Source organism: Phyllostomus hastatus, unplaced genomic scaffold, assembly GCF_019186645.2.
Source record: "Phyllostomus hastatus isolate PE091 unplaced genomic scaffold, TTU_PhHast_1.1 phas_contig_283, whole genome shotgun sequence".
NCBI lineage: Eukaryota > Metazoa > Chordata > Mammalia > Chiroptera > Phyllostomidae > Phyllostomus > Phyllostomus hastatus.
The window spans coordinates 11,378,400-11,405,619 of record NW_025333833.1 but is presented as its reverse complement, the minus strand read 5'-3'; the positions used below and the strand labels follow the sequence as shown (position 1 = coordinate 11,405,619).

Below are 27,220 nucleotides of genomic sequence, written 5' to 3'. Positions count from 1 at the left end.
GAGACAGCTTCAGGGGATGAGCCCAGGACCATCCGCCGCTGCCCATGGCTCCCCTGGGTGCAAGCCTCACGGGGTCCCTTAGAGTGCAGGAGAGGCACGCCTGTGGGGGAAGGAGAGGGGGAAGGGACAGGCACAGGCATGCTCCAGGGAGGGAGAGCGCATCCTGGTCCTTGGTCTTGAGGGTTTTAAAGGCCGGGAGTGTAGGGGAGGTCTTAGGGGAGGATCTCCATAGAATATTCACAAGTTTTCCAGGTGTGTCCTTGCAGGGTCGTGGGCTCCATTGGTTGGTCAGCGCCAGGGCAGGGGGTCTAAACAGCGACATACCAAGGGGAGGAAAGACCACCAGGGGCAAGGTCCAGCATCAGTTTTTTGCCCATTGTGAGGCACGCGGGGCTTCCCACCCTGGTGACCTTCTGTATCCGGCTGTGAATTGCTCGGCCACTGTGGTCAGCTGTGTCTCAGTTTCCCCATTCCACTGGCCAAGGACATTTCCTGGCTTCCTACTAACCTGCCTCCCAGGGAGCAGGAAACTAGTTAGTAGCCCAGTGGGTTATTCCACTGCCCTCATTTGGGCAAGGTTGGCTCTCAAGGTCTAGAAAAGGAAAGTCTTTCTTTCACGACAGGGTATAGGGTGAGCCCTTTATATTCTTCTAGAAGGTTCCACCATCTGAGGCTTGCCTGGAAGTGGCCCGTTTTAGGAATTTCAGTTGCTAACCGTGAGATTGCCAGGGATGAGGTGCGTGAGACCAGCTCCTATTGAGGGTTTCATTCCTTCATTCAACCCTTACCGGAACACACTCTTCTTTATCACCTGGTGTCCCAGGTGACACCCATTGGCCAAGACCTCTGCTCAGCGACTGTGAGCCCAAAGCTTTGAGTCTGCCCATGACGGCAAGAGAACAAAGCCTCCTGGGCCCCGGCTTCGTATTCCAGTCTCCTGTGTCTTCTCCAGAGTTGTCAGAATCAAGGAGGCGAGAAGCCACCAGTTCAAACAGGTCGGAGGGGAACCAGAAACCTTTTTACCTTTCGGTCAAGCGAGCTCTGAGGAAGCATGGAGCAGCTCTGTCCCCACCCAGGCGGGGGGGTGGGGGGCGCAGCTGAGAGAGCCTGTCCACAGCAGGACGGTGACGGCCTTTCTCCGTCACGATGTCCCTACTGAGTCCATCATGCTCTTGCTTTGCTTTGCATTCTGAGCCGATGCCCTTTTCCCAGAAATCGAATCACACAACTAAAGGGACACCCCCGCCCCTACTCAAACACATCCCCTGGGCATGCTTGTCGGGCACGAGACCCATTAGCCCCGCAGAGAATTCGGACCTCCTCAGACCAGTGACACGGCCCTACCCCTCACATTCCACGGAAAGAAAATTCCACACGTGTTCGGCGAGTTTCTCTCCGGAGAACCCAAAGGAGCTGCTTGTCCTGGTAGTTGGCATTTTCATTCTTGATTCCTGAGAGAAATCAAGATTACAGGTACCTTCACTAGCCAGGAGATGGGACCCAGGCCCCCAAGCCTGTCCCATTTCCAGACTTTTAATTAGACAACTAGTCTCCCCCCCAGGGCCCCAGTCATTGCTGTCCCCTGCTGCTTCCGGACACCGGCGCCAAAGCAGGTACCCGGGATCCGCGGGAAACCGAGGCCGAAGGCTAACCGGTCAGTCGCAGACAGGTTTACGAAGCCGGGAGATTTTACGCTCGCCCGCTCCCCTCCCCCAAACAGCACCCGTGGTCTGAGGGCCTCGGGCTGCCAGCTGCCTTGTCCAGTATGTTGTATGGGAGGCCATCTGGCAAGTGAATTCTGACTTAAGCAGTTTTCCTTCAATCAGTCTTGCAACTAATACTTATCGAGTGCCCAGTGTGACCATCAGCGCATGTGTGCCCTGGAGGCCCTTGCCATCTAAAAATGTCACATTTTATTGCGCTGGCTCCTCGTAGCCCACAAACGAAAACACGTGAAAAGTTCAGGAGAGTTCCTGAACCTAGTGAGCGCTCCGTAAATGTTGGCTGTTACTCATTCATGGGTTTAAAAATATTTATTGAGGAGCTGCCGTGTGCCAGGCACTGTTCTAGGGCTGGAGGAAGGGAGAAAACAAAATAGACCAAGTTCCCCTCTGTGTACACTTTGCTTTCCAGAGGGGAGACAGACCGGAAACACTTGGATCATTTCTCAGTGAACCCCTAGAACCTTCCTGTGAAGTGGAACATTTCCTAGAACACGTGGAAACCAGGGCTCTGATGGAGTGAGGCTGGTCCCAGACCGGCTCACTATTGAGCAGCAGAGCAGGGCTTTGCAGAAACCTTCAGATCCCTAATCCAGACAAAGCAGACCAGGGAGAGGACTGACTGGTACACATAATTCACAGCTGGCCAGGGAGGAGGCAGCGCTGAGCTGGCTTTGACCGACGGGCGGGGTTGGGTTAAAAGGGTGGAAAGAGAGAGCTCTGGGGTTGGGAGAAGGCCGTGCAAGACCCACTGGCGGGAACGAGACCCTTCGTGGAGATGGTTCTGACTGGCTGAAATAAAGGGTTTCTCTTGGTCTCTATTTGGGAAGCTTTTGACTTTTCAGCAAGCTGGCAAAATCATTAAGTTTAATGATTACACATATTAGCCGCTCTCCAACAGTGTTTGCCTTTTAAATGAGTGAGGGTCAATATTTAACTCAAAGGAATGAAACTCTAAAGGGACATTAGGCACCAGAGATAGGCCAATGAGAAAGGTGTCTTTTCTCTCTCTCTTGCTGCCCTTCTCAAAGCCCAGCATTCCACAGGCTGGCTGTCATTGGCCATAGCCCGCGTTTTTCCAGCCAACCAGCTGTGGGCTCGCTGTTTCCTCCATCCACCAGCTATGGGAAAACAACCAAAGCAAATAAACAGAGGAAGAGCCTGGGGCACTGGCCACTCCAGAAGAAATCCCTGGGCTCCAGGACAAGTGGGGCCAAGACAAACATTTGGTTTTTCAGGCTCAGATGGTTTCTATCAGACAGTCCAGCTGCAGCCAGGAAGCCCGATGGACACTTCCACCCGGGGGATTCGGTCCCCTGCACCCATCAGCCTGAGGCTCCAGGCAGGGAGGCTCGGCAGCTACTAGAAAGATTGTGGTTCTCGTGTGAAAGGCGCTGTTGGCTTGGTTGTCAGGCTGTTGACTCCCGGAGTCTGGAATCCCCGGCCTTCCCACACTCCCAGTCAGATTGGGAATGGGGTGGGGATGCTTTTCTCTGGGAAACCCCTCTGAAGCATCTTTCTTTTCTTTGCACTGAGAGGCATTCTGGGAATGCGTTCCCACCTTCTTGACTCTTAGTGCACTGGCCTCTGCCCAGCCTTCCCTCCAGAGAGGAGCAGGGGCCAGGACCAAGGTGGAGGATGACTCATTACTGAGAGGGTGGAACAGGCGTCAGAAGGCTGTCACCTGTGTGGCTTCTACCAGACACCCTCTCCCTGCATCTTTTTTAGTCCACTCAGAAGGATACCAAATAACATACCCCAGGGGGCGACGCAGAGTAATGCACTGAGGTTTTAACGCATGAAGTGCCTGGAGAAAAGATAAGAGTATATTTTCAAACCAAAAAACGTTTCAAGCCACTGACACGTGAGCCTTAACAATGGATCTAGAAGAGGTGTTGTTACCAGAAAGGGGACCTGGCCTGCAGCAGCTCTGCCTAAGGGTGGCCGGTCGTGTGTGGGTTCTTGACTTCATACGGGAAAGATTTCACAGCATGAGCCCAAGTGAGTGTGAGAGTATGCTTATTAAAGCTGCAGACAGCGAAGCAAGGAAGGGCTTCGGGCAGAGGAAGCCACAGGAGAGAGCCCAGGCAGGGCTGCTCTGGCTCACTGAGAAGGCAGAGGAAAGGGCACCTTGGAGAGAGTTCCTGGGGGTCAGGCTGGGACAAGCTGATGCTGCCCACTGCTCCCCTGGTTGCAGGCCTCCTGGGGACTCTCGGCATTCAGGAGATGAGTGCCTGGCTGGGAAGGGAAGGTGCAGGTGTGCTCCCGGGAGGGAGAGCGCATCCTGGGCCCTTCGTCGTGAGGGTTTTAAAACCTGGGAGTTTATGGGGAGAATCTCAGTAGAATATTCCTCAGCTTTCCAGGTGTGCCCTTTCAGCATCACAGTCTCCACTGATTGGTCAGCACCAGGACAGGGGGGCCATTAGTCATTGCAGCTTCTCCTGGTGTCACCTACCTCATTTGGCTGCTTTTCTGGGCCTGGAGCTGAAATCAACTGAGGCCTAGATGTCACCTCCAGGGAGGCGACCTTCTGCATCTGGCTGCAGACTGCTGGCCAGCGTGTTCAGCCATCTGTCTCGGCTGCCCATTCTACTTGCCAAGGAGTTTTCCTGGTTTCTTCCTGTCCTGCCTCAGGGTGGCAGAAAAAGCCTTGAAAAGAGCCCAGGGTGGGTTCAAATTCACTTCCTGGCTGTGCAGCTTGGACTCGTTACTCCATCTCGCCGAGGCTCTGTTTTCCCTTCTGTGAAACAAGAACCGAGGCACAGGTCTCAGAAGAGGGTTGATGTTAGGGTTCCACGTAATAGAAAATAAAGCTCCCAGGATTGTGCCTGGCACATAGCAGGTCCTTTAGTGAATGTTTCTTCTTCTCGTTAATGATGTTCCCTTGCTCATCCCTGAATCTCCTCATCTGGAGGAGAAACACACGTGTGCCCAGGTAGCTCATGTGCTGCACCTTGGGAAGAGACCGCTGTTAGGGGGAGATGGTTAGGGCTCTGAACCCTGACCTAGGTCTCCGAGTGATCCCGCGGAGGGTCTTACCAGTCAGGCCTTCCTGGGTGAGGCAGTGTGAACTGGATCCTGTTGCTAATGCAAGTCAAGGCCTCTGTCTGAAACGCACTAATGGTTTCTCTTTGGAATTGGAATGAAGCCCCTTCTTGGTCGTGATCTGGTCCTTGTCTACTTCTCCTCCCCCTCTGGGCTCCAGCTCCGCCTGGTTTCCTTACTGGAACAGTTCTTCTCACCTCAGGGCCTTTGCACTCGCTGTGGCCTTGCTGGGAATACTCTTCATCCAGGTGTCCCTACGCCTTCTCTTCTTGTCATTGAGGCTTCAGCTTGAAAGTCTTTTTGTTACATATTGAAGGCTTGGAACAGCCCTCCTAAGATGTGCTACTTTGGCATGTGGATTATTTTGAGGTGAAGGCACCATGGGCTCACAAGAAACTCTCCCTTAAGAGGATTTAAATTTGGAGCCTGGCCCATAATAAGAGTTATTACCAAAAATCACTTTCTAATACCTATCTATAGGGCAGAGCAAACACTTAATTACTGAATATCTACTTTGTTCTGTGAATGAACTTCTTCCCCTCTGAGCCCCAGGGCGCCTGACCTCATCCTTGGCTCAGAATGCCACGTGTACCTCATCTCACCTTTCTGTCCAGAGCCTCTCTTGTATGTGGGGTTCCCGTACATGAGTACGTAATTCAGTTTGGTTATTTTCTCTTGTCAATCTGTCTTATGTGGATTTAATTACTAGACCAGCAGGAAGAGCCTAGAATGATAAAGGAAAATGTCTTCCTTCCCCATGATAGTCAGTAGTGTACTTAGCTCCACCTGATGTTTTCTTATTTATATATTTATTTGTTCACGATCCACCCCTACTAGATAGTAAGCTCTGTGAGCACAGTACATGTACCGCCTTTTCCAGCCACAGCAGCGCAGTGCCCAGCTCACCAGACACACTCACTGAATGTTGAATGAAACAATGACTGGGTTCCTGGGAGCAGCTTGGTTGGAGGAGTTCAGCCCGTAAGACAGTTTGCCTCCACCATGAGATGTGGCTCATGGGTAACTTTTGACAGTTGCCCATAAGACATTAGCCACTGCGAGATATTAGCCACTTAATAGTAACCTGCTTATCCTCCATGGCAATGCAGTTGAAACAAGCATTTGTGTAATGTCTCCCACCAGTTAGTGACTGATCCAGGAGATAAAGTCACATCTGTGTAGTTCAACCCTCTGTCCCAGAGAGGCGCCTGGCTGAGACCACAGGGCACCCCTCCCACCCAAAGCATCCCTGAAATCCAGCAGGGCGGGTCTTGAAATTGAGCCTCCTCCAAGGATGATGGTGATAACTATACATTCCCTCCAAGAGATTTGCCCCCAGGTCTCCCCCAGGGCCAAGTTGCTTCTGGCCTCAACGTGTCTAATATCCTACCCTCAGATTCCCCAAGTTTGGGGAAGCAGAATCCACCCTTCTACCTGCTCTCCCCATCCCCACCCCCACCTCCCCGGGGAGCCTCTGACTAAAGGATGAGAAGATACAGTCAACGCTGTGCTTGGGAGCAGGACCGATGTCACAGTCCCCCATCTCTGGGACATGACTCAGGCCAGAGCCAACATGAGAGGGCCGCTGTGTGCTGGGAGCAGGGGAGACAGGCGCCCCGATCCCGCCCACTGTGGTGTGGCAGTGTGAGGTCACATTGGTCACTACCAGGAGAGGGACCTCATCTCCAAACAGCGCTGCTGCGTCAACCACTCAGCCACCCACCTCTCTGTCTCCAAAGCAAAACCTACAGAGAGCCCTTTATGAAGTCACAGGAGGCACCGGACCCCTGGTGCTGAGACAACAGCTCTATCCCAGGGCCAGGCACCCCCCCACCCCGCCCCTCCACAGGCTCCAGGGGCAGGGACAGCCCTAGCCACCCCGTGTTTCCTGAGGCCCCATGTCTGCCCTAACCACCCCCATTTCCTGGGGCACCGGGGGCGGGGGGTGACCTCATGTTTGCCGGAATCCCCAGAGGTTCTTGTCTCACTGATGACCTCATCCCAAACCAAACTAGAATACAGGCAGCTTAGGCAGCTGCCTGAGTGCCTTAAAGCAACAACTTCCCCAAGGTTGGCGCACAGCAGAGGGATTAGGGAGCTTTGTAAGGAGAGGCCCCAGCCCACGGTAGACATGTTGTATCAGAATCCCTGGGGCAAGGTCTGGGGATCCATCTTCGCTGTTGTTTTCCAAGTTCCCCAGTGATTCTGCTGACCAATCAGATGGAGTCTGGGAACCTGAAGCCTGTCTCTAGGGTCCCTTCCTTGGGTCTCCGGAGCTCCCATGAGGCGCAGTGGGCTTCCCTCCATGACCACAGACAGGGAGGGTTCGTCGGCTAACACCTCAATCCAGTCAGGCTGCCAGAGGAAACACTGCAAGCGTCCACTTACCCAACAGAACCCGTGAACCTCCAGGATTCACCGGGGCCTTTCCACCCAGGTTCACGGCCGTGAAGGACACACGAAAATCCCTGCCCTCGTGGCGTTTCTCTACAGAGAAGGCAGAGACAAAACTGAGGTTAAACAAAACTGAGGTTAAACCTGCCTGGGGGCAGATGGAGATAAGTGCAGGAGGAGGTGGAGCACCGAGGAGGGTGGGGGCCGGGAGGGCGTGGGGAGCCTGTGGGTCTGCGCACAGGGACGCAAGTTGCAACGGCATGGCCAGAAGGTCTCGCTGAGACGGTGGCATTTAAGGGAAGGGTTTTGAACTAAGGAGCGGCATAATTTGGCTTCTGTTTTAACATGGTCAGTCTGGCTGTTGGGAATAGGCTGAAAAAGGCGAGAGAGAAACAGGACGATGGGAGCAACCCCCGTGAGAGACGGCAGAGGTGAAGTAGGTACCTGTTGCTGCCAAGTTGGTGGCTCAAACCCACAGATTTACTCTCTCACATGCTGGAGGCCGGGCATCCACATGGGTTCATCGGGCCAAAGCTAAACTGTTGGCAGGGCTGTACTCCCTCCAGAGGTTCCAGGGTAGAATCTGTTCTCTTGCATTTGCAGCTTCTGGAGCCGCACTCCTTGCTTCCCTGGGCTCATGGCCCCTTCTTCTATGTTCAGGACCGACAGCCTAGCGACTTGGGATCTTTCTCTGTTCTGTCTTTGCATCATCTCCTCTCTTCTGTGTTAATGCTCCCTCTGCCTCCCTCTTGTAAAGGCACTTGTTACTGAATTCGGCCCCTCCCCCTAGATTATTCGGGATAATTTCCTTAAGTTTAATCACACCTGTAACATTTCTTTTGCCTTATGATTTACAGTCACTCATAACCCAGGGATTAGGACCTGGATATCTTTGGGGGCCATGATCTAACCTGTCAGAGGAAACTTAGACCAGGATAGAAGTGAAGAAATGGCTAAAGAGGAGCCGATTCTTGGATTTGTTTTGAAATCGGAGTCAATTGGGTCACCCTATAGATCACAAGGGGGGTGTGAGAGAGAGGAATCAAGGAACAAGCCGAGGCTTCGGCCTCAGCAACAGTAAGAAGAGTTTCCATTTACTGAAATGAAAGGCTCTAGGGGAAACCTTTCCAGGGGGTTGGCTGATTAATGTCCGTCGGAAGGTGAAGGGGCTCATGGCCATACTGGGGCAAGTCCGTCTGTCACCTGTTTCTGGAAAAGGAAGACACCTCAAGCAGCGAGGCTCCGTCTGCTTGCCACCCAGCAACGAGCCGCCTGGCACCATTATTGATTGGGTGCTCAGTTCATTAGTTACTGAGTGGAAAGCAGCAGGTGCACTAATGTCACCCTCGGGCCATGCACCCCGGAGGCCTGACCGCCATTCTGAGCCATCGTTTCCACGCTTTAAACTAGAACGCTCTCCTTATGTGACCCTGTGATTTCCCGCTTCACATCGGAAGCACCCAGCAAGTTCTCAGAATCCAGTTGAAGGCAGGTGCCTCATTGCGCAGCTGCACCACTGCACCTGAGACAGCAACGGGGCCGGGCAACAGAGGGATCTCCTGTACGTCCCCTGTCCCTCTGCCTCTTCTCCTGTCTTCTCTTTCCTGTCTCTGTCTCCACCCTACAAATTCCCCTGGACTTTTAATTCAGTACTTAGATCACCGGTTCTCCAGCTTGGTTGCGTATCACAGTCACTTGGGGAGTTAAAATGAACAAACAAGCAAACAAAACTGTTGATGCCCGGGTCCAATTCCCAGAGGTTCTGGTTGAATTGATCTTAGGTGTGCGTTGGACTTTGGGAATTTTTAAAGCGCCTGAAGCAGTTCTACTGAGCCACCCAGCCTGAGAGCCAGTGAGCTCGGTTACCGTCTGAGTAGGGACTCCCGGGCAGCATTCTAAAAGCCGTGGCAGGAGGGGCTGGCTCCATCTCCAACTCCCTACCCCACCCCGCCCTGCCCAGCATTCCTGGTTTATAGGACAAGCTCCGGGCCAGGTTATCGGATCTGAGCACCGGCAACCAGTGCGGCCTGTGGTGCAATGCTCTAATTTTCCAAAAGGCATGATCCCAAGGGGACTCTGATATTCTATACCTGCCTTTAACTTCTCTCCACAGCTTCCCTCTTAGGGCACCTTCAGCTGACTTTCTATTTCAGCAACATCAGAGCTCCAGCTGCAACTCGAGCTCCACTCGTACGCAATGGCAGAAGTAGGGTAAAGGGGGTGGAAGTGCCCAAGGGCTCGCGTGCACGCACGCACTCCTGCGCAGGTGCACAAACATAATCAGCGAAATCAGAAGTGGAATTCTGCTGGCACAGAAATCCTCTGGAGAAGCAGCTCCTGCGGTGCTCCATAAAGTCTCACTAGTTTGTGTCACTAGTGTGGGGCATTATGAGGAGAAACCTGTGGCCCTCGCTGCCAGACCAGGTCTTGCTCAAGAAGCTGCCCTGCCTGGAAGCAGCTGCCTCCCTCTCCCCACCCCCTCCATCTGGGATCCGTAATTGGCAAGATCTAAAGAGCACTCTGCCCAGGCTAGAGCCCGGTCTCCAAGTGCCACCCCTTTCAGCCTCTTTGAAAAGGAAAATTGGCACGAGTTTGCAGAAAGCATCTTGGTAATGTGTCTCAAGAGCTTGAAATATGTTCAAGTCACATCCTTTCATCTAATTAGTTTACTTCTTATCCTGGAGAAATCACCAGAGATGAGGCAGAAGATTTATGTATAAAGATCTTCAACGCCATGTGATGTATAACTGCAAAAACCCAGAAGTCACTGCACACTTTCTGTAGCACCAGATTGGTTTAACACACCATGCGATATCACAGAATGGCCTGACAATAAAATGCACAGGGAGCTAAAACTTAACCTTTTCAAATGATTTCAATGATGTGAGAAAAGGCTCACCGTATAATGTTTAATTAAAAATGCTGGTAACATGATTTATTTTTCAGTTTCATCCAAATATGGGTGTAAAATCCATGTACGCTCCTTTGTAGAGAGAAAGACAGTGGACAGAAATCGACTGTGGTTATATGAGTGGTTCTCTGGGTGGTGTGGTTCTGACTGATTTTCTTTCTGAGTTTCCCAAGCTTGTATCATATCTATAATCAGGAAAAAAAATTTTTTTTAAAAGGTTACTTTTTTTAATGAAAAGGTTTCATTTCCCATTATGGCAGCAAGCTCCTATCAGAGGCTGATCTCAGAAGCGCCCCACTATAACCTTCCTCCTATCACTTCCTCTGCACACACGGACGCATTACAAGCTCAGGGTGCCCCTGAGACTCACTGTGGCTTGGATCTGGGTGAGCGGGGGCACATTCTGGCCCCTCTCAGTAGCCCCCCGGCGGGCTGGGGCTTTCCTTGCTGGCCAACGGGATCTGCGTCACCACGAGGCTGCCCACCAGTGAGGACTGTGTGTCACTCACACTGTCCTTCGGCATTGCGAGCCCAGCAGGAGCCTCGGGCCAATAGGAGAGACCTTGCACAGGCGTGCAGAAGCACGTTTATCCGTTCAGTCTGGAAGTATTTATCACGCATCTCCTGTGTGCCAGGCGAAGTTCTCATTCGTTCCGCTGACACTGTTAGGAGTTGTTACTTGAAAGAGGTGCCTCGCGGGGCTAAGAAGGCACGCGCAGGACTAAAGGGTAGGACCAAGAAGGCAGTACGTCTAAAGCCTGGGGTTCCACACAGACCAGAGCTCCGCCCTGCTAAGTAGTTGCTGAGTAAGTTGGAGCCTTGATCTCACAAAGGGTGCCCCCCCCACCCCCGTGTTCTTCAGATGGAGGTGATTGTTGGGGACTTTGGGATCGTGGTGGTGCCCCGGGACTCGGCCGACACAGACCGAATCATGAACCACTCCTCAATACTCCGCAAATACAAAGTGAGTTCTCCCTCTCCCTGCTGGGGTAGCCCTGTGGGGTGGCCCTTCTTGGAGAAGCCCCGGGGTGGGGGCGGCAACCCACTCTCTCTCCTCTGTCCCCAGAACAACATCCTGGTGGTGAAGGATGACGTCAACCACCCCATGTCTGTCGTCAGCTCCACCAAGAGCAGGTACGTTTGACTCATCGTATGAGCGGAGAATGGGAAGCAGCCAGACCAAGCCCAGAGCGAAACTGTGCAGCAGCCGAAGTGCGTCCCCGGAGCCCTTTTGTACCCGGTGGTGCCTTCCCTCCGCAGCGCCCCCGGGCTGGGGGAGGAGGGCCTCAGGGAAGGGCACCTTCTTCTGTATCAGGCTCCTGGAGGAAAGAAAGGAAATGATGAATCCTAGGAGCCCCGATGAGACTCACCTTCCCAAGACCACGGCGCAGAGAAGCACAAAGGAATGAAATAAGAAAGCTGATATTAAAATGCATACTGTGTGCTCAGGCTATTCCAAGTGCTTTTCGTAGTGAATCATTTAATCCTCATAATAACTGAGATGGTTATTACCCTCATTTCCTAGAAGAGAAAACTAAGGACCAGATGGGCTTACATAGCTTGCCCAAGGTCCCTCAGCTAGGAAGGGGCAGAGCCAGGACGAAATGGAGTCACCAGGATGGGGGAGGGACCGTGGGGGCAAGAGGGAGTTTCCTGCTAGGGATTCCACTCACTGGGCCTAAGCAGAGGCTGGTGACGGGTGTGGGGCAAGCCTTTGCCCTGAAAGAGAGTGGGCGGACCAGTCCTCCCGCCTGGCCGCGGGGAAGGCTGTTTGCCTGATCACCACCTCTCCTCCTCCAGGCTGGCCCTGCAGCACGGGGACGGCCACGTGGTGGACTACCTGTCCCAGCCCGTCATCGACTACATTCTCAAGAGCCAGCTGTACATCAACGCCTCGGGCTAGCGGCCGCACAGCCCCCTGCTCCACGCTCCCCTTGTCCTCCGCCAACACACTGGCCCCTCCGGTCTCCGTCAGCCCCCTGTTTCTCGCCTGCCTCTCTGTTTCTCCATCGCCTCATCTTGACTGTTCTCCCCCTGCACCCCCCACAGTGTGGGGACCCGCAGAGCACCACGGTGTCCCTTGTTCCACAGTCATCTTTGGACAAACTTTCCTCTAGTCTCCGGGTTGGGGGTGGGTGAGGGAATGGGGGTGGGACTCGGGGGGAAGTGCAGTCCTTGGAGATGTGCTGGTGTCCATCTCCCAGCATGCTCTAGGGAGTGGCTCTGGTGCCCATCCTCCCAGCATGCTCTGGGGAGGCGGCTCTGGCTCTCGCCTTCCCAGCATGCCCTTTACCACAAAGGGCTATTTTTTCTTTCTTTTTTGTTTTTTTGTTTGTTTCATTTGATTTCGATTGTTGTTGTTCACGCCTCAGAGAACTTGGATGGAATCAGTGTCCGCAGTTCTTTACATTTGTAGCCTCGATGCAATCCTGTGGGGTCACTTCCCCGTGATAGGAGGCCGTGGCCAGCCTCAGCACAGCAAGTGCACGGGGGCCACAGCCAGTGAGGAAGGCCAAGCCACCTCTGCTTTCCCTCCACCCTCCACCCTCCTACCTACTCACCCCTCACTTTCCCTCCAACAGCAGCAGCAGCAGTCTGGGGTCAAGTGTGAGACTTTCAAGTTCTGAAACTGGGGAGGCATGTCTGGGAACAGTAGGGTTTCTTAGAAGAATTTGAGTCCATTTCCTGAGTTTCAGAAGACCCTTTTTCTGAGGCTCTGGGCCTGGGCCCCCACAGAGCCAGCCCATCCCCTCTTCCTGTCCAGTTCACGTCTCTGGGCTGTGACTGATGGTGGGGTGTAGGTTCTCTGCCAGCCAGGCATTTCCAGGGATCCTTTGGGTCACCGTCTCAGCCAGCGGTGGCCATACCTTAGCTTCATCCCTGCATTTAAGAGGAACCCCACGTGCAAGACCAAGTCCTGACAATGCAGTTGTTTCTGAAGTCAAACATGCTAGGGATTCACTCATCCCTAGAGATCCGTGCTAATTGCAATTATTTGTTGCCTGTTTGGTTGGGACTTGTCTGTGTCATAAGGTGAGTCCAGGATGACGTAGGAGAGAGCAGTTTGTTGCCCCGATCGAAACTGATGATCCCTACCCCCTCGAGCTGTGGTGACACAGGCAGTGCCCTCATGAGGTCCGTTGTTTCTTGAGAAGCAGGGCTGGGCCTTGTTTCGGAGGCTGGGCTTATCTCCTGCTGGGCCCTGCAGCCGGTCACTGCCTGAGGGACCTGCCTGGCAGGGGAGTGAGCTCCCGGAATGGGGGTCGCGAGAGATGTTGAGAGACCGTGAGGGACACCCAGAGCCACTGCAGTTTCACCCCTTTTCTCCCTAATTCCCCACCTTCCTCCACTGTCCCTGGAAACGGTATTGACAGATTCCATTCTAGTTGTCCAGGGCCCACGCGTGTCCTGCCCGGAGAGCCAGAAGGAAATTATTCTCTCATGCTGTGTGTCTCACCCAGCCTCTGGCTCGTGGGTTTGCAGGTGTCTTTGAAGAATGCTCCCCGAGCGGCAGGACAATGTTATCAAAAGCTAGTACCAGCTATGGCCCAGGAGGGGTTGGGTGAGATCTCACACCGGGAACAACCGTCTTCACCGCACACGTCACATCTGCCACATCCTTGGGTGCCCCCCGGGAAGGAACCGGGGTCAGCAGAAGAGCGCGGGCAGGGTAGCTCCCAGGAGGGTGCGATGCCGCTTGGGTTATGGAAATAGTGTGCAGAGGAAGGGAGGAAGATTCTGCTCTCGGGTCTCGGTGTCTGGCTAAGGGTCACGGATTCATAAATGAAAAGAACTTCAGAGATGCGCTGATTCAACATTCTGCTTTACAAGATGAGGGAGCAGAGAGCCCCTGAGTTAAACGGCTGGTCCCAAGTCCCAGCAAGTTCAGAGCCCAGCAAAAAGATACCGTTTCCCTGACCCCTAGTATCACATCCAGGGCTTCTGCCCCTCCGGTTCCCGTGATATTGACCAGCTAATATGTGGTTTCTGCTCGTCTCAGCTTTACCTGGCATCTTGCTCTTAAAGTATGTCTGACCCAGGTGCCTCCTACGTACGGCTTTGTCTGTGGCAGTCCTGGGGACACATGTGATGGTGAGGAAGGCCGGAGCTGGGTTTCCCTTAGACGTCAAGAAATCTCAGCAGCTTGGAGGAAATCCTAGAAAGTGACTCTCTGAATCCAAGAAAGGGGTGCTTTGTGGAAGGCTAAGAAAGACCCAGAATGCTCAAGGTGAGACTAGTGTTGGGGACAGAAAGACAGAAGAGCCTTTGTCTAGGCGAAGAAACGAAGGAACAGCGGGCGCTGGGTTCCCAGGGGGAGCACGGCAGCCTCAGGGACCTGGATCTCGTGGGGACTGTTTGTCGTGAGGCTCCACCTGAGCAGAACTGAGAGAGACAAGGTGTCTTCAGTGTCTTCAGTCCACTCTGCTACTCTGCTGGACTCTGTGGTCAAGCCCTGTTTAGCCCACAGCCCACGAGGGAACTGGGCTGCGCCACGCACTCAGTGTGGGGCTGGGAAGGCCCAGAGGAAGGGAGAGGAGATGAGCTGAGGAGAAAGACAGGGGCAGTAGAAGCAGATTTCTAGGAATGAAGTGGGGCTGTTCTTGGTACATCACAGGGAGCGTGTTATAGTAGCTTTCCTTTTGGACGAGGAAAAGGAAAGTGAATCTCCTTCTGGGTAGAACTGCCCATCCCCCATCCTGGGCCATTCGTCGTTTGCTAGGGGGAGGTCTGAACCACTCTCTCAGTCCAGGGCAGGACACTGTTACCCAGCCAGTGACAACACCAGAAAGAGGATTCAGAGTTTGAAGTAGTGCCCCAGGTGCCCAGAGGCTAACCTCCAGGCCCTGGCTCCCCCTCTGGGTCCTGCCCCTTCCTACAAAGCCCAACCCAAGGCCGGCCTGGCTCAGGGATTGTGGGAAATGCGTGGGCTGGAGTGATCATACCAAGGGGGGTCTGGAGCTGAGCTTTCTGCCCACCACTAAAAAAGTCCCTCCCGTTTTTCTGAAAGTGGCTGAGATGAGTGAGAACAGGCTGAGGGAAACCCTTTGAAGTGTCAAGGACTGTCTTCAAGGAATGGCCCTCAGGAGCAGTCTGCTGCTAGCTGGTACCTCATACGCCACCCCTACCCCCCGGCAACCTCTCTTGCTTTCATTTTCCTGAATGTACAGAGGAACAGGGGCGGGAAGTCTCTTACTGAAGTGCCTGATACCCAGAGCTAGAGCTTCTAGAGACACCATTCTTCCTGTCTCAGCCTGACCTACCTTTCCCCAGCGTTCTCGGGTCTCATGCTCCAGCTTCTCAAAAAGAATAAAAGAATTTGCTGTTGTACTTAAGTAGAAAGCGAGACTCAATAATCAATCTACAGCAAAAGGCAGGGAATTACAGGGAAAAACAACTTGTATCTTAACAGCCCGAATCTATTCATCCAAACTACACACACACACATACACTCTTTAGGGGACTAAGACAGAGAAGCATGTTACGTTTCATTCATCAGAAGAGTGATGCAAACATCAGAGGAATAGGAAAAGCTCAGGATCTCTCCCACGGCTACTGCAGGAAGGCCGACAGAGGAGGTGGAAAGGGTGGAAACAGGGACCAGTTTGTAGCTCATCCAATTAGGACACTTGAGGAGTAGCATTGCCGAAATGATGGTGGAGATGCTGTGTCGAATTCGCCCAGTCTGCACCTTCCTAGAGCTGCTCGGTGAACTGGGCCGGTCACGTGGTTTCCCCGTCATGTAAGTTTGGAGTGTCCTACTAACCTGTTCCAATCAGGGCTGAGTCACGCTCTTCCCTCAGTCCCAGGGTCCAGAGCGCCGCTTGATCTGGGAAGTCTCAAGGGTTGGCGTGGGGAGGGGGAAGCTTTTTTCAATCACTTTTTGGTCACTCAAGTTGCCATTTTAAGAGTAAGATTTGCTTTCCGGAAACCAATTCATTCAATAAAAACTACATTCGAGTTGCAACGCCATTTCACAGTGAAATATTTTGAGTAAAATTTTGTTGCTTAGACTAGTCAGATGAAAGTTTTATCAGCAATGTTACAATTATGTTAATAAATTATACAATGCTACTAGATCCTCGTGTCCTGGTCTAGAATCTTCTCTGTGGGCTGTGGAATTGATCTCTTTTTCTTCATAGGCCTATGAGACAGGAGGCAACAGTTGTAAAAAGTTCTTAGAGCAGGAGATTCTCTGCCTGGTTTAGCTGATGACGTGTGTGCGAGTATGAACGTATATGCAACACACGCAAGGATCATAAGCAGGGAAGAAAAATTAGCAATTTTGTGAATTGTGCCTAAATTTTCTCAGTTAAAAAAAATAACAAATCTTAGATTCCACCTAATCTGCATAGTCTGGTATTGGTTAGCTTTGGCCCCTTAATGAAATTAGGTCTTTACACAATAAAAATATATTTCTGAAAACTAAAAACCTGAATAACTTTTTTGGCTTAAAAGATCTTAAGTAAGACCAATTATGAAACTCATACATCGTTTTAGCAAGGTAAAAAAAGCAAAAAAAAATTATTAATTGTTCAGTCCTGCAGTAACTGTTAGCTTTTATGTCATTTTTAGTTGTGATGTACACGATGTATTATTGGTTTAGGTCTAAATGGTGATGGTCACTAGCTCATATCAGGTGTGATTCAAAAGGTGAAATAGCAATTTCCTGTGAGCCCAGCTCATTTAAGGCTTAGCTACTTGTTTGTCAGATCAGTTGTGTGTATTTTTTATAAATCATTTTAGTACTTAGTATTTTTTGCTGTTGTTGATGAAAATTGGGATTAGCAGGCTCTGTGTGTACCTGTGCGGGTTTGTTGGCCCAGAATGCTCGAAATGCCACGTAAGTTGATTCCTTGTCTTTATGTTCGCTATTCTGGCACAAAGCTGAACACTTACTTGTTCCTCTGTCCTGAAAGTATATCATGATGAGAACTTGTTTAAAATGAGGTATAAACACTGTTTTAATATGCTAACTTTTGTGAGCTTATCGAATATACGTTCTAAATGTCAATTAACATATACATGCATACACATTTCTTCCTTTATGACCCCTACGTAGATCTTCGAATTTTCTAGGACGTTTCATGTAGGCCATAGTATGACAAAAGCAGAGAGAGACATCTAATATCTGCTTCTCAGGAGGGAAAACTGGACCACAGCAGGAAGCCAAAACATTCTATGACCACGCAAACTTAAAAGAAGACACAATAAACATATTCCTGGTCCTTGAGACTTGTTCCAAACATTGGACATTTTCCTACCCTTGTCTCCGGCCTCCCAAGAATACTGAAAGGAAAACGCATCCCGGGATAAGATAGAAAACACATCTGCTAGGAGGTCCCAGTCTGTGGGCAGTTTCGTGTCTACCCCCGTCTTCCCACAGAAATCCCCATGAGTCAAAGTAGAGGATGATGTCCGTAATCGCCTACCATCGGCACAATTAGTCAGCAAACTCTCGGAGGAGGAGTGTGACAAAGTTTTTATCACAGACTGTAAACACTGATGACACACTGGAAGAAAGGCTCCCTTAAGGTGGCAGGGTCCGTTCGAGACGGGTAACAGGGGCTAAGTCCTGGGTGGGCTACCTGTGAGCCACATGCCCTTCCTCTGTCCTTAAGGACAGCTTCCGAGAAACTCAGAAGTGAAGGAATCATTTCTAAACCAAAGGAGTCACATGAGTCACTCTTCTATTGTCATCTCTCCCCAGGAAAGACGTTCTTATGACTCTCTTAGCAACCTATCCCGCTGAGGAATCTGTTTGGGATTGCATGCACCTTGGTAGTTAACCAGCGGACCCCTCCCGAAGCTCCCTGATGCACGTGCTGCCTCTTCATATATGCAGCAGAGATGGAGAGCCGATCACTGACGATGCCCTCTCCCCTTTCCTAGTGTCGAATTGTCCCCGAGAAGTGGTTTTCTGCAAATGACCATGTTCCCCAGGCCCCTTGCAAGTTAGATGTGGTCTAGACCACGGAATGCAGGCCTGGCCCACAAAAACCTTCCACGTGTCTCTCTCCCACGTCTTCTTTCCCTGCCGCCCACTGGAAAGATAATTCCCAGGGGAACCCTGAAAGTCACAGGTTATACATGGCAGGGACCACGTGGAGGGCCACCCTGCCAACCTGCTCCCCATTCAGCACACCACGGGAGCAAGAAAAAAACATCTCCTGCGTTTGAGTTATGCACATGTTTAGGTCGATGTGAATTGAATTAATACATCTACATTTTCTAGGCGCTAGTTAACTAAAGGAAGAGAGTTGTAGGACATGTGATTGAGTCTGTCGAGACTGGATCGTAAGGTCACTTCCACAGAAGGTAAAGCAACGAGATCAGACGTGTCAGTGTTTGGCAGGTGGGGAGGGTTGGTGTGGACGGGGCAGAATCCTTTCCTCAGCCCCATGGGTAGATGGCCAGTTCAGGGTCTGAATTTATTGTACATCTATGTATTAGAAAGCATGGGCAATGTACCACAAGCTACTGATTTTTTTCCTTTTATTTTATAGCTGATAAAAAAGACAACAATATTCATTATAACCGCCACCTTGCTCAGGGCGTTCCAGAAATAAGTCCTCCTTCATGCCTAGGAGACAGCACCAATTACATCTCAAAAGGTTCTCTCAGGGTTGCAGGGGGCCAGGCCAGTTGCTCAGCAAAAGGATTGAAAATGCTAACTCTAGGACACCCTGCTCCTTCCGTGGCATTTTCGTTCCCGCTGTTCTGGAACCTCCACCTCAGGCTTCAGGTTTAACAGATTAGATACTGACCACAGGCATCTAGGAATTATTTTTACTTGAAACATGTCCACGAAAAGCTGAGGATGCACAGGGGATGAGGTGGAACTCCAGCTTTCCTAGCTGGGGGTGGGCGGGGGTGCGGGGGGTGGGGGAGTGCCTCTGGTCTTCCCAGCAATCCCCACTGGCCTTACCATGACTCAAGAGTCTGTTGCAATAGGTTGTGGAAAGGGGCAGAGTGACCGCTGGAATGCAAAGACGTGTGCACAGCCCAGAAGCCGTCTCAGCTTTGCCAAGACCCAACTGCACCCACGGGAGTGTCTTGCAACATATGTTCTGTTGAGAACAGAGGTTGCAGACCAGCGGGTTTGCAATAAACACCATGTGTGATGACCAGGAATTGTAAGTTAAAATGTCATTTTTTAATGTGTGTCTTCCTCACTGGACAATCAACTCTGTGAGGGCAGACCCTATGTCACCACTGTCCCCCAACCCCTGTCACACAGGGGGTACTCAATAAATATATGTAAGGATGGATGGATGGATGGATGGATGGAAGGAAGAACGGAAGGATGAGATTCTGCCCAGCTCAAGTGTGAGCAGAAACATTCTCTTCCATAGGGCGAGAGAGAGGATGAGATAAAACACATGGCGGCAAATAGTTTTGAGTGTTTGAAAAGTGGGACTGAATTTGGACTAATAAATCTTCTAGACAATACTGTACTTCTTTCATGGCCCAAGCCACATTTTCTACCACTTGGAAACCCAAAAGTGAGTTCCCAGTGGTCGCTGGGCCGGGAGAGAATGCTGGAGGGATGACGCCGTGGCATCCCCAGGGGCAGGACGTCCCTCTGGGGCCCAGGAGAGCTCGAAGGCAGCAGGGCGCCAGCGGGCACCGCGGCTCCAATGGGCCATGCAGCTCCTCGCTCCCTCACTGCTCACTCCTTCCAGCTTTAAAGGGAGCGTGTGTTTAGGTACTGGGTGCAAGTGGAAGGAACGCTGCCTAACGGGAACACTGGACATTGTGTGTCAATAGTATTTTACTGGCCATGGGGGGACTTGACTTCACTCTCTGCTGACATGGGGAAGAATTTTGTGCGTGAACAATATTAAAACATTTTCCTTTGGTCACATGACTCAAAGAATGAGCTGTCACACGGCAGCACTTGTCCATACTCCAGGACTCGGTTCGTGGCTATCCTGCAGCAATCATCTGCCCGGAGACTTTGTCCTTCCACCCAATCTATCCCTTGGGGTCCGGGCCCTTGATCGGCCTCCAACTCAATGCTATTTGCCTCGTTGCCCAGCACCAAGAAGCAAATAGCATCCCTTTGGAGCAACGAGACATCTGTCTGGCCAGGGTCTCGGGCGTGGGATCAGTTTCAGTTGACCTGAGCACGCCTGTGCAACATGTTCCAATGTCCACGTCCCACCCCACCCGCGTGAGAGAGCTCCTGAGCCACGGGGTCTGTACCCCAAGAACCTCTGTTGAGAAATCTGTACGGCAGCCTCAGTGTTGCTCAAGCGCCTGGGTGTTGTAGCAGCCTGGGGGCAGGTTGTCCCTGATGTTCTCCAAATTCTTTACGTCAGCCAGAATCCCATCTATGCTGGTCTCCAGCACATGGAGGTGGCCCCTCTGTCGGCGCGCCCTCTCTTCCAGCTCTGACATCAGGGGCCGCAGCTGGCTGTTGATCTGGGTCTTGGCTCTGGAGAGCTTCTGCTCCAATAAAATCAGCCCCTCTTCATTCACACTGCCGGGCTGGTCTGGCGGGGAGAGGGAGGAAGGAGTTCACAGAAGTGCCATGCTTGGATTTCCCGACACACATCTGAGCCCTCTATACCCTTAACTGGTTCCTCTTTCCCCCGCCTGGAGCAAACAACATGCCAGGCATTTTTAAAAGGCTGAGCTCACCCTAGAATCAGAATCGACCCCAGATTAAGCTTTCGGAGCCGCCCTTAGGCAATATCTCGCTGTTTCCCATTGGAGAACCTTCAGGAACTGGCTGGGCTTCAGGCTCTGTAGAGCCCACGATATGCTTTGCTATTTGGAGGATGGATCCCAGCTGTCAGGAAAGGAGGCAAGATTTCATTCTGGCCCGAAACTGGGGATCTAGCTAGATACTGGTTTATTTCCAAAATGAAATGCAGTTATATTTGTCCAGGCACATTTTACCCAGAAGCTAGGGGTGTCAAACTCATCTTCCCTGGGGGCCACATCAGCCTCTTGGTTGCCTTCAAAGGGCCGAACGTAATTTCACCTCCTCAACAGTTAAGAAGTAGTTACATTTATACAGTCCTAAAGTTATTTTGGCCTTGTGAAGGCAACCGTGAAGCCGATGTGGCCCCCGGTGAGAATGAATTTGACACCCCTGCCATAAGCCATCTAAAACTGATTATCGGCAAGAAGAGCACCTGGCCAGACTCATGTGGTTTGAAGAGGTTTGAGCAGCCCTTGGTTAATTCAAAGTCAAGGTCAGGTGGCCTCACCTACCTAAGCTGGACAACAGCATTTGATGGCATGACGACAGCATTTGATGGCATGAGTTTATTATATCTAGAGCAATTAGAATGCCGTTTGCCCAAGGCTGGAGAGAACCAGTAGAGTAGAATCCCCACCATGACAAAAATGGGTCAATCTTTCCCCTGGGGGCCGGGGAGAATGCGCAAATCTAGGGCCCTACGGCACGAAGGGAGAGTTAAGGCACCTTGGGGACAAAGTCACTGTGTTTGTGGTGGGGGTGGGGGGCCGGGGGCAGCATGAGCGGCTCCGGAACCGCAGGAGCGCCGGAGACCGAGAGACTGCAGCTCGAATGCTGCCTGCGCAAGTGACTGTGGGACCTGGGGGACATTATCAACGTCACTGCGCCTCAGTTTGTGTTCGGGTGAAATAAAACAATAAAAGCAGTAAAACCCACCTCATAGGACCTTGAGAAGACTAGAATGATGTTATACCGTAACAACACCCGGCGTCGGGCCTGGCGCACAGTAAAGGTTGAAGAGTTCGCCTCTACCCTTCTCTCCACATGCTCCTGTTTTCTCTCTAAAGGCCCTCCTGTTTCAGCACTTTGCTCAGAACACTAAGCGAAGCTGCTGAAATCCTGGCTGGGCCGTGTGTTTTACCCTTGGAGGGTGTTTTGCTTGCACCTTGGGGCGCACTGGAGCACGCAGCAGGCCCGTCGTGCGGCAACACAGGCGGCACCGATCTCCCAGGGGGGTGGGGGGCGCTCCGCAGAAAACGCGGTTTCGAAGTTGGTTTTTTTTTTAACGGAAGCAGGAGAAGTGAGCCTTTTCCTGAAGGTGGCCGGGGTGGAGGACCAAATACTTAGTGCCTGGCCTGCTGGAGTCCAGGCTTGATCAAACAGGCCGACTGCAGGCCCGATACTCGTCTACCTAAGTCTAGAATTCTAATTCATGTCGGTTTTCTCAGGGAGGGATCCCGTGGAGAAGGCTCAGCTGCTGGCACGCTGTGCCATCTATTTTACCCTAAAACTCTGCACTGTCGCATGGACCTCCCCCTTGACGTCATCTGCCAGGCAGCTCCAGAATCTCCACGGCGGGTTGCGTGCAGGTTGAACTGTGGTTTGGGGAGGAACGCTGAGCAGAGTCCGCACGTGATTCTCGCCCCTCGCCGCTTCCACTGCTTCAGAGAAGGCTCCATCACCTCTCCCCAGTTCCTTCACCAACCTCCTAAAAACGTCCCACCCTGCCTTTTGTCTGACCCACCTTCAAGCTCTCCTCTACACGCTTCCCCAGGGACCTGAAATAGGTGTCTGAAATAGACAGTGATGATGTTATTCCCCTGCTTAAAGCTGTCCACTGGCTCCCCAGGATCAAGGCCAGAATCCTTAGCAGGACTGTCAAGCGGCCCAGTCTTCCCTTTAGCTCTGAAGTTCAAACCCTGCCTCTACAATGTACTCCACGTTCTGCGGGACGTAATTACCCACCTGAGACACGTGCTAACACAGAGTGCAGGACATGTGAAGTAGCCTGCCCGAAGCATCGGGGCCTGGAAACCGAGCAAACTTCCTGATGCCTACCCTTAAGGAAAGCGGAGACTCCCATTCGCCAGGACGAGGCCTGGTTCAATTCCCAGGAAGAGGCCTCGAGCGTGGGGCTGGGCGCCAGTGGGTACTCCACCTACCTATTATGTGTAGGATGCTGTCCAAGGTGTCGAGCGTGTCTTGGATCGTAACTCCAGTGTTCTTGGCTCTGTTGTCAACCCTTTGAGCTTCTGAAATCACCTGAGGAAAACACACACAGACTCGTCTTGAGAGGGCATCTCCCCCGTGGGCACGTGAGAGGGATCTCCGGTGCGAAGCGGCGGGAGCTCACCTTCTGCACCATGTCCACGTCCACGTCGAACTCGCGCTCCTTCCTGGCCAGCTCTCCTTCCACTTCCCTCAGCTCACTCTTCAGAGTGGCCAGTCCCTTCTCCATGTCCAAGGCTCCATCTGCTGTCACATTGGCGTCCAAGTTCAGACTCCCGATCTCCTGGGAGAAGGAAAGCAGCCAGGGACGGAAGGAAAGAGAGGGGTGAGGCACGAAAACATTCCGAAGGCAAGTGGAGAAAAAAGACAGCTGCAGCCAGGCCCTGATGGAGTAAGCAGCTTGAGCAAGGAGAGGGCCAGGCTTGGGGACACACCCTTTCCCAAGCTCTGCCTCCAACAAGTTAATTGGGGGGCACATCTCTGGGGACAAGGAGGGTCAGCACTGAGACACTGCTTCCTTCTCGGGCCAACGCTCGCGGAATGGTGAACACAATAGGAGCCGGTTGGGAAAACCCAAAGGGAGAGAAACTCTTCTAATCCTCTGTCATGTTTCTTTGCTGCCGTAGTCTTCTGAATGACTTTATTCCCTGAGACAGTTGAGCACAGGGTGCAGAGAATGAATGGGCTATGGCTTCGAGTTTTGTTTTTATGAAGACAAACCTGATCAATGTCAGTAGCTAGTATTAAGCACCAAATTGCAGATGTCCCTATGGTAGAAGCCATATAAAGAGAGGCACATGACACTGGTCTCTACTCTCAAAGGACTTGGAGGTAGGGATTTGTTTTTGCAAGTTAACGAGTGGTCTGAGAGAGAGAGAGGTCAGTCCCAATGTCAAGAGCACTCTCTGCGCTTTCTGGAGCAGCACTGGCTTGGTAGAAGTGGTAGAAGTGGTAGAACCACGAAGCTCTCTCCCAGCTGAGATGCACTCCTGGAGGAGCATTTAGCGTACAGGTTGTGTCCCTGATCTGTCTGTCCCCATTACTGAATGTGCCTGGGAGAGAAGGACTGAGCCTTTCTCATCTCCACATGCCCAGCACCGAGCAGAGCCCGGCCCATGGTGGAAGAGAAGAGAAAAATGAGTTACTAGAGCTTAGACTTAGAACATAGAGACAAGGGGCCTAGAACTCCGGAGTTTCATAATCTCGAATGAAAACGTTGATGATCACTATTATGGGTTGACTTGTGTCCCGCCCCCCAAAATGTTGAAGTCCTAATCCCCAACGCTGGAGTGGAATGGGCGCCCTCATCCAATATGACTGGTGCCCTTGTAAGAAGAGTCAGAGACAGCCAGGACAAGAGCCCCATGTGATGACAGCGGCAGCAGTTGGAGGGATTCTGGTACAAACTGAGGAACGCTAAGAATGGCCAGTCACCACCAGAAGCTAGGAATGTTTCCACCCACAGCTTCGGAGGGAACGTGGCTCTGCTGACGCTTGGATTTCACACTTCTAGCCTCCAGTGCTGTGGATCATCCATTTCTGTTGCTGTAGGCCCTCCCAGTCATAGTGCTTTGTTACAGCAGCTCTAGGAAGCTAATACAGTAGTCTGTACAGACACAATCTCCAGTGGTTCTGCTCATGATGCTGTCCAAAAAGGGAGCTGAAGATTAGGGGGTTCCAGCACTCAGTCAGTGATGGGCTGTGAGTCAAGCAAAGGGGGTGCCCAAGTGGATCTGGGGCCACCAGAGGCCACAGCAGGATTCAGAGCCTTCTGGGTTGAAAAGAGCCCATGAACGCTTCGGTATTCCCCTTCCTATCCCGAGCTACCCTGGTGCTGGGCACCGCTCGCGCCAACCTGCCTCTCCATGCCTCCTGACCTGCTCTATCTTGCCGGTGATCTCCAGGGCCTCCCGGGCCGCGTCCTTTGCCCCCTGGGCGTCAGCAGCTGCACCACCCAGGGCTGCTTCTGCTCGCTCAGTCTTCTTACTGGCGTCTGCAACCTTCTGGCTGATGTGGGACAGTCTCTTCATGGCCTCTTCGGCCTCTGCTCTCCTGTCTCCAACCTGCAGGTCAAACTCTGAAATGGACAGAAGGAAACACAGCCATGAAGATGAGGGCAAACTTATACAATAACTTACAAAGGAAGGTGAAAGAGGCTGAAGTTTTTAAGAAAAATTCTGGGCCCTGGCTGGCACAGCTCAGTGGATTGAGTGCGGGCTGCGAACCAAAGTGTCGCAGGTTCAATTCCCAGTCAGGGCACGTGCCTGGGTTACAGGCCAAGACCCCCAGCAACCACACATTGATGTCTCTCTCTCTCTCTCTCTCTTTCTCTCTCTCTCTCTCTCATTCTCCCTCCCTTCCCTCTCTGAAAATAAATAAATGAAATCTTAAAAAAAAAGAGAAAAATTCTGGAAAGAGTGATATTACTGCCTGGGAATGAGGAGAGGGGAGTGTGGCTATTACTCTTCCTTATCTAAGAGAAAACATCTTAAAGGAGGCCTTGAAAGGACCATAATTCATCCTGTGCTTAGAGGAACTGACAATCAGCCTGCCCTGGGCCCCCATTACTGCGAGAATCTTAAGACCCCAAAGTGAATTAGAAGCAGGTAGAATTTTTAAAAGCATGTTTACAAGTTTATCTGAGCCACACTGACAACAACTGCGGGGAAGTAATCTCAACAGATTGAGAAAATGCTCCCGAGAATGGCAGTTTTGTGCCTTACCCTATACATTACAGTCGAAGGAGGAGGTGTACAGGGGTCACATCAAATTCACTGGTGACAGATTAGGGAGGCAGGAGAAAGCGAAGTGGAGGAATCTCTGGGATTGGACATGCACTGTGGGAGTGGGATCTTGGAAGCCCAAAGTTACAAGTCGGAGCCTTAACCTTTAAGCTGTCAATGCCAACAGTTGAGGGTTGTATAGAATAGGTAGACAGGCACTTTTTGTGAAGAAAATCCCAGGACTTTAGGAATTTTTGTGGTTGTTCTTTAGTGAGGAATCCTGGAGCTTTAAGCAAAGCTCTAAGGCACAAACCCAAATCTCCTGGGATCCGAATGCTGTGACAAAGTTTATCCCGTCATCACCACTAAGCAATCTATACTGGAACCAACCAGTATACCAAAAAAAGGAAAAGGAAAAGGAAGGAAGGAAGGAAAGGAAAGGGAAAGGAAAGGGAAAGGGAAAGGGAAAGGGAAAGGAAAGGGAAAGGGAAAGGGAAAGGGAAAGGGAAAGGGAAAGGGAAAGGGAAAGGGAAAGGGAAAGGGAAAGGGAAAGGGAAAGGGAAAGGGAAAGGGAAAGGGAAAGGGAAAGGGAAAGGGAAAGGAAGCAAAAAGAGAAAAAATACCCGTATGGTAGTGGGATGTTGGACCTGTGAGGGACCTTAGACTTCACTTGGCTTAACCTCCTTCCTTTAAAGAGAAAGTTGAGTTCTGGAAAGGCTTTTGCCCGTGGTCGCACAGCCAGCTCAGCCTGCTCATGAGGCCCAGCAGAGTTGGGAACTCAAGCCTTCTGACACCCAGTTCAATTCTTCGCACTGCATCAAATGCTAATGAAGTCCTTTTCTTTAGAAAGTTATTTATTAAGCATCTATTAATACTCCCAACATACCTGTCACTTAGAGAGATATATGAAGATTCCATATAAGCCGAAGTCATGGTTACACCTTTTAAGTGCTCAAGGGAACTGAATCATGAATTACTCACCTCTGAGGTTCTTCAAGATGTTCTCAACTTCATAAAAAGTGGCATTGCCCATACTTAGTGCTTCCTGGGCTCTTCTTTTAGCAAGGTTGGCACGAGAAAGTAGCTGAGCCGAGTTCTGTCAACAGGCAGGTAGAACAAGATTAGTGCAAATTTAACACACACCTGGGAAGTGCGGTCCCACCCGTGAAATCACTCTGACACATTTCTCTTTGTGACAACAGAGTGCTGAGATTCACCTGAGAGTCGAGGGGTGCTGTAGCAAAGCCCCCCACAATCTGGGACAGAGCAGACTCCATATCCCAACGACTCAGCAGGACCCCATGTAGAGAACACTCTTGAACTCTAGTCTACTAGCAGAGATAAGAACGGTTTTGCAAATCATGATTTTAAACTCTAGACACCTCCCGCAGCCAAGTGAGCAGACAGAAATGGACCACAGTTGGACCGAGGAGGCCCGAGTCCTCTTCCTAGACTTGAGGGCTGACTCAGTGGGCGGAGCTGAGCT

General features: G+C 51.6%; 2 protein-coding genes across 2 annotated transcripts in view; one reads left to right on the top strand and one right to left on the bottom strand.

The window, feature by feature from the left end:
- The window catches only part of NMNAT2 (nicotinamide nucleotide adenylyltransferase 2), a 107,566-nt gene extending 95,373 nt beyond the window's left edge, over positions 1 to 12,193 (top strand). The window contains exons 9-11 of the mRNA XM_045838685.1: positions 10,934 to 11,035; positions 11,138 to 11,205; positions 11,872 to 12,193. Of these exons, the coding sequence (XP_045694641.1) occupies positions 10,934 to 11,035; positions 11,138 to 11,205; positions 11,872 to 11,974 (273 nt within the window). The 3' untranslated portion in view covers positions 11,975 to 12,193. The remainder of the gene's footprint in view (positions 1 to 10,933; positions 11,036 to 11,137; positions 11,206 to 11,871) is intronic.
- A 6,357-nt stretch (positions 12,194 to 18,550) lies between these two features.
- LAMC2 (laminin subunit gamma 2) overlaps positions 18,551 to 27,220 on the bottom strand; it is a 53,911-nt gene continuing 45,241 nt past the window's right edge. The window contains exons 19-23 of the mRNA XM_045838743.1: positions 26,716 to 26,830; positions 24,889 to 25,088; positions 23,136 to 23,294; positions 22,945 to 23,044; positions 18,551 to 20,567 (exon numbers count right to left, since the gene is read on the bottom strand). Coding sequence (XP_045694699.1) covers positions 20,314 to 20,567; positions 22,945 to 23,044; positions 23,136 to 23,294; positions 24,889 to 25,088; positions 26,716 to 26,830 — 828 coding nt within the window. The 3' untranslated portion in view covers positions 18,551 to 20,313. The remainder of the gene's footprint in view (positions 20,568 to 22,944; positions 23,045 to 23,135; positions 23,295 to 24,888; positions 25,089 to 26,715; positions 26,831 to 27,220) is intronic.